Raw genomic sequence first — 12,977 nt, 5'->3', positions numbered from 1 at the left:
CGGTAGGATACATGAGAACAATGACCTTTATGTCTTTCTCCACCATCACATTCCCAGCACCCAGCACAAGCAGGCCCTCAATAAATGGTTCTGAATGAGTGTATGAAAAGGGTATGGAATGTCGATTTTTTCAGTAGTATGTAGTTCATTGTGTTCATCAGGGAGAGCATTCTGAAGAGCTGGATCTAAACTGAAAAATGGGAAGATTTGGATAAGTGCAGCAGACTCTGAAAGACATTTTGGGGTGAGCAATCAGGAAAACAAAGGCTTGGAGGTGGGAAATCATGGCCTAAGGGGTACGGGAAGAGTTCTGCATGAACAGAGAGAAAGGTAAGCTATGAAGATTGTCTCAAATCTGGGTTTTAGGGGAGGAGTAGCCAGCTACTGAAGGACCTGGAGATAGCACGACTAGACTCAACCGGAAATTGGGGTCATGGAGGCTTTTGAGGAAGAATATGACATCAGAAAAGGGGAGAAGGACAGGGGAGACCCCAGGGTTTTCAGCTTGAGTGCTTTGACATATGGTAGCTCTACTAACCAAGACAGGCAGATGGGGAGAGAAGGGAGAAATAAGGATAAGAATGTGTGTTTAGGTATGTTTCATTTGAGTTCACTCTAAAACATTCAAACAGAAATGTCTAATGAGTGGTTAGTGATATGCTCTAGAATTTAGACTGCATTATAAACTTATATATGACAAATCCTGGCCAATGCTTTCTGGAATAATTCTCTCAAATCAAAGCTACTGATTGAAAGGAAAGTAAGAAATAACTGGAAAGGCATATTCTAATGAATATCTGGTTGGGAGACAGAAAATGTCAATGAAACTCTCTGAGGCTTAGAAATATAATGTACTTAACAGTTCAGACTGGGTAACTTAAAACAAAACAAACAGGACCATCTCTTTTGGGAGTGAAGTACCTTAGCTGACTGAAGAGACACAAAAGCATTGACAAGGCTTCAATCATAAAAAAATTTAGATAACTATTTGTCCATCTTAAAAATAAACACTTCTGCGGTTCTATGACACACCTCCTTCTTTGCTGAAATTAATTAAATGCTATTGCAGCCTGAGAAATTTATGCAGAGGACATGTTCATTCCCTTATAGAAGGGAAGAATGCCTGCATTAATGCAATGATACCGCACAGTCTATTATTGAAAGCTTTAAAACTCTCTTCAGAGTCAAAATCCAAACCTTTATGATGGAATCTCAAGAACCAGTGAAACAAACATGCATGTGTTTATCATCTCTGGGACAAAATGGCTTCAGAGTTCCCTGTTAACTTGGGTAATTTGTTAGCCTGTAAAGATCCACAACAAATAACCCCTGTTCCTTTTCTACTTACCTTGATCTCTAATGACCACGTGATTCTTACCTCCCGTAGAGCCCATCTGGATTTCGTACCAGTTGCTCATTTCAGCTTATGAGTACCGAATACCCTAGTTTGGAACTTTCAATTCTGGAATTATTTCAGAATCTGCTTTTTGACCAGGACCCTAGTCTTTGCCTGTCAATCTGTGACATGAACAAATAGTTGGAATTAAGAATTTTGGCTATAAGTTAATATTGGGTGTTTATTTTGAGCCTTGCCGGTCTAGATAAATCATATAAATTATAGATGATTCAAGCTGTAGAAGACAGCACAGTGCCATGTTTATGTGCACTGGCCTTGGAGTCAGGCCGATCTGGGGTGTAATTCTGGCTCTGTTGCTTACTATCTGTCATCTTGGGCCAATCACCTAAGCACTCTTTTCTTCAGTATCATGATCTCTTAAGCTGGGATAATGAGAATACTTACAGTAGTGGGCTATTGCCAAGATTAAATGAAACAATAGAAGTAGAGCCCTTAGTTTAGCTCCTGACCTATAGCACAGGCCAGTAAGTAAGAGGCAGCTTCCATGCCTTGTTGCTGTTGCTGTTTATTCTGGGAATAAAGAGAAAGGTCCTTGTTCCCTTTTACCCTCTTCGGATTATTTGATCAGGCTAGGTTATGGACTGGGATGAGTAACAGCGGGGAAGCATTATCTGTGTCCTGGACTGAGTCCCAGAGAGTCCCTTCCCAGCATAAGGGACATAATCAGGCTCCATGAGATTCAAGGGGTGTTTCATGACAAAGTAGTCGCAAAAACAGTAGCATGACACAGTGCTTCTGAAGTGCCAATTCTCTTCAGATTAATTCATTATAAAACCATGGTCCTGTTTCTGAGTGTAGGTGGAAAACAACAGTTACTTATTTTACTCTTTGAAAATAGCTTCTAGCTCCCAGGCTTCTCCATACTTATAGTCAACACTATGTACTGAGCACTTGGTCCCATTTTCTTAGTACCACCCAACACAGATGTAGTGACTACATCCTCACCTGATGGGCTTGCTGTAAGAGCTCCATTCTCTCCTGTAGAATCTGACAGTCGTACTCTCTGCTCTTCCTCAGCATCTGCCGCCGTAACTTTTCCACTGCTGTCCTCAGCTCCTCTTGCTGTTTTTCAGTTAATAATTCACCAAACTTGATAACAGTTTCTTGCTGCAGAGCATTGTACAAAGTCGCTTCTAGTTCCTGGATTCTCTGGCAAATAGAATTAGAAAACCTTGGAATTTAGCATCTTACGTGTGGTGTGTGAATGTACACATGTGTGTACATGTGGAGGGATGTATTATTTTAGTCTCACAGGATCCTAGCAACAAAATAAATTTCAAAGCTTATCCAGCTTAGGGACTATCCTGATGGTGCAGTGGTTAAGAATCTGTCTGTCAGTGCAGGGGACAAGGGTTTGATCCCTGGTCTGGGAAGATCCCACGTGCCGAAGAGCAACTAAGCCCGTGCGCCACAGCTACTGAGCCTGAGCTCTGGAGCCTGCGCACCACAACTACTGACCCTGTGCACCACAACTACTGAAGCCCGCACTCCCAGAGCCTGTGCTCCGCAACAAGAGAAGCCACTGCCATGAGAAGCCCACACACTGGGACTTCCCTGGTGGCGCAGTGGTTAAGAATCTGCCTGCCAGTGCAGGGGACACGGGTTCGAGCCCTGGTCCGGGAAGGTCCCACATGCCACAGAGCAACTAAGCCCATGCGCCACATCTACTGAGCCTGTGCTCTAGAGCCCACGAGCCACAACTACTGAGCCCGTGTGCCACAACTACTGAAGCCTGCTTGCTTAGAGCTTGTGCTCCACAACAAGAGAAGCCACCGCAATGAGAAGCCCGCGCACCGCAACGAAGAATAGCCCCCGCTCGCCACAACTAGAGAAAGCCCGCACGCAGCAATGTAGACCCAACACAGCCAAAAATAAGTAAATAAAATAAATTTATATATAAAAAAAGAAGCCTGCGCACCGCAACGAAGAGTAGCCCCCCACTCGCCACAACTAGAGAAAGCCCGCGTGCAGCAATGAAGACCCAACTCAGCCAAAAATAAATAATTAAAAAAAAAAAAAAGCTTCTCCACCTTAAATATCCTTTTGATGATCCCCTTTATAAGATGCCATAAGGATCATCTAGCCAATACGTGAACTACTCCGATGATGGAGAGTTTGTTCTTTTTCTTGTGATCCTGTCCATGTCACATACTTTTCATTTTTAGCAAGTCCTTACTTTGTTATAATAACTGTATATCCTTCTATTCTCAAATGTAGCTGAAAATAAGTTTGTTCTCTCTTTCATTTGACAGATATTTAAAGACATCTATCGTGGTGGCCATATTTTTATAAATAAGCATTGAAAAGTGGTCCAAGTTGGAGTAAAATACTTGAAATTGGAGGTATTTCACACACACAATGCCACCTCTCTTCCACAGGACACACCTCTGAAGATGGCTTTATAGTCTCCATTTTTTTCTTATAAAAATAACAATTGAGAAATATAGCCTAGAGTCTTTGGAGTTGGTCTGTTTTTTAATACTCTGAGATTTATAGTTGCTCTAGCTATAAAATGCTTCCTTGAGGCTTTTCTTTTTTAGATGAAGAGTCTACTGCTTCTTATACCCCAGTTTTCTTTTCTTTCACATGCTTCAGATACAGTTTCCAAAATCTATCATCTTATCCCCTGTGACTCTGACATAGGTGAAAGGACACGCCCTGGTGAGGGATGTTCTCCAGGCTCCTGTCCTGGACTAAGCAGGTCTCATCTCTTAAAAGTTAAATATATTAATAATTATCTGAATGAGTCTTCAGTCCTGGAACACACACACATGCAGTTTAATCTTACCGTGTGTAGGTAGAGAAGGCAAGGCTAAAAGGATAGGAAGGGAGGGAAAAATTACCTCCTTCTTTATTCTCTAATCAGCGGCCAATACTCATCCTCTCCTTTCCCCATCAGTCAGTGCTCAGAATCTCTTATTCATCTTGGGTGGGGAGTACTAATTCATCTTTGATATAAGCAGGGGCTAAGTGCTTCACTCTTTTCCCAAAAGTGACTCAGGCTGCTTCCAGGAAAGCATTATAAAAACCTCTACTAGCAACTCCTCAAAATGTTCCTCTTTTTCTCTTGAGTCATTACAGTGTATTATGGTGGGGGGCAGGGTGGTGTCCACACGGAGAGAAGTGCAAGCTGTAGTCCAATATTAGGAATGATGCTTTATGAATTTGGTTCGGGGGAATGGATCAAATGTGCTCCTCCTTCAGCACAATCTTCTGGAGGAGAGAAAAAGGCACAGCCCATTTCCCCATACATTTTTTAAATTTTTTTAAATTTTATTTATTTTTTTATACAGCAGGTTCTTATTAGTTATCTATTTTATACATACCCATATATTCTTACTGTGGCTGGATGACGGTAGTTAAGGCCACAATGTCTGGAGTCAGATCTAAACACTACCTACTTGTGTACCAAGCTGGGCCAAGTTCTTTCTCTCTCTAAGCCTTCATTTTCTCATATGTAATATATAAATAATAATATTCCCTATACCTCTTAGGGTTGTTGTCAGAAATAAATGAATTAAAAATATGTATCACATTAAATACATCATTATTCTACCCCTAGACTAGGCTCCCCAACAATCAGATTTGATTTAATAAAATTTCTCTTTAATCTACATTGCCATCCAATCTGTTGTTTATTTAAATATTATTTAACAACACAATTCAATTTTTTAAAAAATCAAGTATAATGAAATATTTATTAACTATTATAAGAGTATTGTAACAGCAAAGAACTAGAGATATATTTGTTCTAGAATGAGAACTGGAAAACTCTGAATAAATGAGCTGCACGTTGTGGTCTATTCAAATACATGACATGACAAATTACACAGGATGCTTTACTCCAGAGCATGTAATCGTAAACACTCGGAGTGTCTCCAATGCTTGTTGTACCTACCATATATGCTTGGTCGAGAGCTTGTTTCCTGTAGTCTAGTTCTTCTTCCAGATAGCCTTTGATTTTGCAGAATTGTTCCTAGAAAAAAGGGCGACATTAATAGATAGAGTCAGCTTAGTTAATGAGAAAGTGATATATAAATTGTATTGATTAGCGTTTTCTCTAATTCCACTGTAAGACAAATCACTAGTATTTGTAGGGTCACAGATTTTGTCTTTTAGGGAAATAGTTCAACTTTTATAGTTTCACACAGGGAATGTACAAATCAATGGAAAGAAGAAAAAATATATAACAAACAATCCACATGGAATGTCTTAAAGGATTTCTATACCAATTTAAGAGTATGTCATTAAGGATAGATTTTTGTTTGTTTGTTTGTTGGTTTGTTTTTTGGCCTCACTGCACGACATGTGGGATCTTAGTTCCCCGACCAGGGATCGAACACATGCCCCCTGCTGTGGAAGCACGGAGTCTTAACCACTGGACCGCCAGGTAAGTCCCTAAGGGTAGACTTCTGACAAGATAAATGCTATAGATGCTAATAAATATATCTGTGTAAATATACTGGGATAGTATATTTTTGTAAGAATGTCATGAAATGTAATAGAGCAAAGTTGTATAATAAAAACAATTTATTCAAACTCATCGGTGTATCATTAGCAAACACAAAGATAATTTAGAGAGTGGGCACAAAGTTAACCACACATATTGCTCCATCCACATACCAACTAACAGACCAATTTATCCATCTGCCTGTCTCGCTAAGACTTATGAAGGGGTGGTGGAGGCAGGGGGTTGGGGGTGGGCATCTGCTTTAAGAAGAGTCATGGGGGACTTCCCTGGTGGTCCAGTGGTTAGGACTCTGTGCTCTCACTGCAGGGGGCATGGGTTTGATCCCTGGTCAGGGAACTTGGCCCCTGGTGTGTCCTAAATAAATAAATAAATAATTTAGGATGGCAAATTGCATGCTGTATGTTTTTTACCACAATTTAAACTAAATTTTATTTTAAAAAGAAAGAAAAAAATAAAAGAGAGTGGAGGCAATTCCACCCATAGTGCCACTTAATGAGTGAGTGTCTGCTCTTGCTGCAAAGCCAGAGTGAGCTGGGAAACGTAAATCTGATGTTCCCTTGCTTGTCCTCAGTTTTTGTGTGGCTCTCATATTGTGAGCATCTTGCCATTGGCATTAAAAAATGTATCTTTATATAGAACCTAGCTCCAAGCACAAGTCCATTCTTTCCCTGTATGCTTAACAAGGAACAAGGGCCTCGTCCAACACTGAAGGTAAACTTGATTGCATCAACTTTTGAGAGAGGATATGTCTGCATGCGATTTTGCTAGTGACTTTCCTAATTACCTCTGAGCTGCAGTGCCTAGAACAGTGTAACAAGCTGATTGCTTAATTAATGTTTGTGCATTTAGAGTTCAAGGGTATTTGGAATATAAACAGTTCTTGTTATATGTTTTGACTTTACAGCCTAACCTGTTGGTAAAATGTAAGTCCCGTGTAAAATATGAGCTAATGATTTGTAAGCTGTCACATGCTATGTAAATTCAACTTGTTGTTCTTACGATAGGATTCCCCAACCTGATAGGAATCACTACCTGACTTTTAGTAATAATGATAACAGTAATGACCGTACTGTTAAAAAAGTCTATGTATTGCTGTAAGTTAAAAATGACCAATTCCCAGGCCTGGGGATTTAAAAAACAAAAGCTAATAGTGGCAAACTACACACAACGTAAAATTTATAATCGTAACCATTTTTAAGTAGTGTTAAGTATATTCACAGAGAAGAAAGTTTCACAGAAAAGTTTCACAGAAACTTTCTTATCTACAGTAGTGTTAAGTATATTCACAGTGTTATGAGACCAATCTCCAGAACTCTTTTTCATCTTGCAAAACTGAAACTCTGTACCTATTAAACAGTAACTCCCCATTTCCTCCTCTTAGCGCCTGAGAACCAGCATTTTGCTTTCTGTTTCTATGAATATGACTACTGTAGGTACCCTATATTAGTAGAATCACACAGTATTTGTCTTTTCATGACTGGCTTATTTCATTTAGCATAATGTCCTCAAAGTTCATCCATGTCATAGCATGTGTCATAATGTCCTTACTCTTTAGAGGCTGAATAATATTCCATAGATGGATATACCACATTTTGCTTATCCATTGACAGACACTTGGGTTGCTTCCATGTTTAAGCTATAGAGAATAATGCTGCTTTGAACACAGGTGTACAAATCTCTCTTCAAGAGCCCGCTTTCAGTTATTTTGGGTGTACTCCCAGAAGTGGTGTTGCTGTATCATATGGAAATTCTATTTTGAATTTTTTGAGCAACCACTAACCATACGGTTTTCCATAGCAGCTGCACCATTTTACATTCCCACCAACACTGCACAGGGTTCCAGTTTCTCCACATCTTCATCATCACTTGTTATTTTCTGATTTTTGTTGGGTTTTTTTGATAGTAGCCATCTTAATGGGAGTGAGGTGGCTTGGGGATTTTTAATACCAAAGTTACACCCATCATTTCTGTCAATTTGGTGGAAAAATTATTTAGCATAAGAAAGAAAACACCTAACTGGATTTTCTTCAGCATTACTTCTGGAAATACTACAAAATTACAACATGATATTTCTGGAGGCTATAACTTGAAATTGTGGGGTACTTCTGGGCATTCTGTTTCACAGTCTATACACAAAATAATGGCAAGGCTACAAACTTCCATCCGTGCCAGATAAAACTGCTAGAAAACAGTTGTTTTCCATTTGTCTTGTCAATTTTTCTTTTGTTTTCTGACATCTCATTTTTACTCACCATGTCACTTTCCAATTCCATCATTTTCTGGTGCAGGGCAGCCTCTGCTCCTTCAATTTGCTGGATCCACTAAGGGGTAAACCAGACACAAGTGTTTGACATGATTGCTTGATATGGTGTAAATGGTGCTGCCTCCTGAGCTGCTTAGTGTCTCTTCCCCTTATATCTCAGGAAGCAGACTAAGAATTGGAGTGAAAACTTAGTACATTTTAACTCTTAGCTCAGAAACAAGTTTATAAATTTCCACTCATTCATTCATTCTTCATTCAACGAAAGCCTTCATTGATATCTACCACGTGTGAGGCAATGTGCTAGGTACTAGGGCTGTGATGGTGAATAAGACCAACACATGTTTTGCCCTCATTGGAGGACACCATGGGAGGCTTTCTTGGAAATGACAGTTGCACTGGGTGTAAGGAATGAGTCAGAGATGACTAAGCAAAGGTGAGGGGCAAGTTCCAAGCAGAAGGTATGTCTAATTCTCCATGATTGGAGGGAGCATGATGAAAGAAAGAAGGCCAGGTGAGACTGGAGAAATGGCATTTTTTTCAGTATATGACACTGATTACAGCTAAATGTTGAGGAATCATTTTTGTTGAGTGGAGACAAATTTTAAATCACACAGAAAGAACTTATCTTTCCTAACACTTAGAATATATCATTCTGTTAGATGGTGTTGATATTAGCGCAGATCAACACCCTGAATGAATTTAGACTTTGAATAATATACTGTGAGCCTACCACATATATGGTTTCAGAGAATAAATTGTTATAATGGGTCTCCATCAAGTTAACCATAAGCTTATCCCTCAGGGAGGCAATTGGGCAAATAATTAAGTGTGTGGGTCCTAGAGGCCGACTACCTTGGGTCTAATCCCAATCCTAGCTTTTCATGGCTATGTGGCCTTGAAATGTTACCTGGTTTCTCTAAGCCTCAACTTTCTTATCTGTGAAATGGGATTAATAATAATGTGAAGATTAAAGGATGTAATAAACCTAAGGTCCTACTGACAGTGTACTGCACGTACTAGGTAACCAATACATTCTTGTTTTTGGTTAACATTCATTTTTGTACTTCCACACTGTTAGAAATTTGCCTCACTACCAACTATTTCTTCTTAGTTTGTTTGTGATAAATTATGTGGTGTACTGAGCATTTTTCTATATACTAAAGCCTTGGTATTCACAAGGGGCCACCATATCCAACAGCCCCTTGGCTGTAAGGAACATGGGGAAAGAAAAAAGGCCGTGGAGACTGGAGAGGTGCTAATCTCTCAGCTCTTGTACGTACACATGGCTTCCCTCATGAAACAAATTTCAGTCCAAAGTCATGGGTTTCTTGTAAACACCCTCATATTGCAATTGTGTACCATCAAGCTTTATTAAGATGCTTCCTCTTGCTTGCTGCCATTTACCATTGAGAAACAAATTCTCTTGTGTACCATGTTTTTTTTTTTTTAATATTTACTTATTTGGTTGCGCTGGGTCTTAGTTGCAGCAGGCGGGCTTCTTACTTGTGGCTCGTGGGCTCCTTAGTTGCGGCATGCATGTGGGATCTAGTTCCCTGACCAGGGATCGAACCCTGGCCCCCTGCATTGGGAATGCGGAGTCTTAACCACCGTGCTACCAGGGAAATCCCACACTATGTTTTTAAGAGAACCGTGAAGTGAAGTAGTCCGGTCATGGGCTTTAGCTATAGATTTGTATGTTGGCTCCTGACTCTGACTACATGGATGATGCAGGATGAGGAATGAATAGCCCAGGCCACAGTCTTCTCACAGATAAAATGAAAATAGTGGATGAATATAGGGTGGTTGTGGGGAGCAATGAGATAGTGCACAGACAGTATTTAGCATAGTCCCTGGCCCGTAACATGTCCTCACATAAGGTCACTGCTCTTATTATTTTTAATACGAAGTCACAATAGGATTTCCTTGTTGGAAATTTGTCTAGGCTCAACCTCTGGCTAAAGGTCACACTCTCAGATGGTAGAGAGATAATTCAAATGTGTGGTCTCAGGAAGTTCAAGATGATATTTACAATTACTTGGAGGTAGAAATGTTTATCTGTGAATCCCAAACATGGGAGGAGGTGGTGACTTTAGCTTATGAATTGCAAAGATTTGCACAAAAGGCAATTGCACAGACCATGAGCATTTTAAGGACAAGCTTGTGTCTTATTCAGCTGATTCCTCACTTTCAATCACAGTGCTAAGCGCATAGGCATCACCCCTTGATTGTTTAATCCGAACCTCTCACACCTGTTTTGCAAAGGAGGTAAGTGGAGGCACGAACTAATACGTCAAAGCTTTACTAGAACAGTTCCTATGTGCTATAGGGTACTTTCTGCTTTTAGTAGGAAGCTTGAGGGAACGCTTGCAATAAAGAATCATAGCCCTTCATGACTCCAACTGGATGAGATGTTCTGGTGTGAAAAACTAGGAAAACAAAGAGTGAAAAACAGATTCCAGAGTTGCCCTCGTGGAGTGTAGAGTCTAGTGAACTACAGAAAAAAAAAAAAAAAGTGTGGTTGTATTACAGTTGCTAAAAGCCATGGTAGCAGAAGCACAGGTCACTGTGGGAACACAGAGTGAGAAGACCTAACTGGGCTTGGGCGAATAGGAAGGCTTCCCCATGTATGGGAGGGTCTAATGATTAAGATTTAGCCAGACAAAGCTAGAAAGGGAAGAAGAGAAAATCTAGACAAAAGGAACAGTGTAAAGGACCAAGGGATGAAAATATGTAGAGGTAGATAGAGACAGAGACAGAGATAGAGTGATAGAGAGACAGAGAGCGAGAGGAGAGAGAAGAGAGGAGAGAGGAGACTGGAGCCCCCAAAGGATCTGTGCATGGCTGGACCTTGGTTGGTGACCAAGGAAGGAAGTGGGGTGCTGGAGAAATAGGTAAGGGCCAGTTCCAAGGGGGCCCTCTTGCCAAATTCTGGATTCTAGACCTATGTTAGGGAAAATGTGGTGCTATTAATTTGATCACAAGAGGAAAGGGAAAGTGATAAGGTCTGTTATTAAATTGTGAAGGGTGGAAGTTTTTAAAAGAGCAAATCCCAGATATTTCACATGAAATACTTCAGTATGTGTCCCTAACACTTAAGGTCTTTTAAGAAATAACATAACCACAAGGCCATTTCCACACTTTGCAAAATTAATATTAATTCCTTTTGTCATCTGATACCTGGTCCATATTAAAATTTCCCCAGCTGTCAGCAAAATGTCCTTGGTTTCACACTTGGTTTGCTTGAATCAGGATGCAAAAAAGGACCATTTCAATATTTCTTAAGTAACTTTTTATTTCATAGCAATTCTTCCCTCTCCCTCTGCCATTTTTTTAAATGTCATTGTTTTTTTTGAGTAACTTAACTGGGTCATTTGACCAGTAGAATTGCCTCATTTCAGACTGGAGCAAGGTGAATGCTTGCTCATGGTTTCATTTAATTTACAACATGCTTTTTTATGCATTTAGAAATTAAGAAAGCATCTCAAGGAACTTATAGTACATAAGTTCTTACTTTACCCAGCCATGTACACATGACCGTCAACTATGTGCTGATTCTCAAGGTGCCCTGAATACAGCCAGTTACCAGGTTTCTTCACTTGGCTCTTTCCTTTCTTCTCTCTCTTGCATTTACCAGGTTTAGACACAAGGGGGTGAGAGAACGCGCAGTGTTGCTCTTCTGACAGTCCCCAGGTTGGGCTTTCTAAATGAAGGTGCAGGGAGCCACCACCAAGTTACAGAATCAGTTGGAATAACTGGTAGGTATACACCCAAGGAAAAGCCCACAGACAGAGCCATGCTCCAATTTACCACTTAACAAAACCCTTCTTTATTGGTTTCCCAGCTTGGTAAGGATGGCTTAAGTAATGTAATCCAGGTTTTGCATTTTTACAGAATTATATTTTTAAGAGACTTCAAAGCAAGAATTATCCACCCACCCTAAATCAGTGTGTAGACTCTTCTTTTGTGTGTTCTCATTCTATCTGGGTTATATCACCCTGAAGAATAAAATATTTATTAGGTATTCAATAATGCAAAATCATGTGCACAGAGATTGTCCTTCAACCCCAAGTGTTAAGCCAGACACTGGGATGATTTGAATGTTAGTATGATTTATTACCTTTTCTGCCAGGGACAGCACAGTGCTGGCCTGAATTATAGCCACTTGCTCTTCATTTCTTAAATTCTGTGGCGGGGGTTGAAGGGGTGGGGAGAAAGAAAATAAGCTGAAAACACTTTTTGACATTTATACTATCAGAAGATACTGCCTAACTTGCCTGCCACATACGCATGCATAGAACATTCACAAACGGCCTATTCTATTTAGTAATAATTCCTAGCAAAGAGTTCATTCAAAACCTGTAAAAAGTACATTAAATGTCATGGTTTTATATCTCTAGTGCTGACTTGATTTTGTTTCACTGTAAGCATACTGCATGAATAGTCATAAGAAAAGCAGAAATCAAAATGAAATAAAGATAGTGGGAAGCAGTCACACAGCACAGGGAGATCAGCTCAGTGCTTTGTGACCACCTAGAGGGGTGGGATAGGGAGGGTGGGAGGGAGATGCAAGAGGGAGGAGATATGGGGATATATGTATATGCATAGCTGATTCACTTTGTTATACAGCAGAAACTAACACACCATTGTAAAGCAATTGTACTCCGATAAAGATATTAAAGAAATGAAATAAAGAGTAATCTCTTCACAGCAGTTTGATGTGATTTTATCGATTTTGTTCTCTCCTTTGGTAATTTTTCAAGGGAAAAAAAATAGTGTGACTATTTCAACCTACATACATCATTCATCTAGTATCTCAATGAATGGTC

General features: G+C 39.9%; 1 protein-coding gene across 2 annotated transcripts in view; it reads right to left on the bottom strand.

Annotated features, from left to right (window-relative positions):
* The window catches only part of JAKMIP2 (janus kinase and microtubule interacting protein 2), a 169,573-nt gene that overhangs the window by 18,209 nt on the left and 138,387 nt on the right, over positions 1-12,977 (bottom strand). For both annotated transcript variants that reach the window (XM_060006863.1, XM_060006864.1), the window contains exons 16-19: positions 12,269-12,334; positions 8,141-8,209; positions 5,316-5,393; positions 2,363-2,566 (exon numbers count right to left, since the gene is read on the bottom strand). In XM_060006863.1, the coding sequence (XP_059862846.1) occupies positions 2,363-2,566; positions 5,316-5,393; positions 8,141-8,209; positions 12,269-12,334 (417 nt within the window). The remainder of the gene's footprint in view (positions 1-2,362; positions 2,567-5,315; positions 5,394-8,140; positions 8,210-12,268; positions 12,335-12,977) is intronic.

This window comes from Delphinus delphis, chromosome 3, assembly GCF_949987515.2.
Source record: "Delphinus delphis chromosome 3, mDelDel1.2, whole genome shotgun sequence".
NCBI lineage: Eukaryota > Metazoa > Chordata > Mammalia > Artiodactyla > Delphinidae > Delphinus > Delphinus delphis.
The sequence above is the reverse complement of the archived record's forward strand: the minus strand, read 5'-3'. Positions and strand labels throughout refer to the sequence as shown.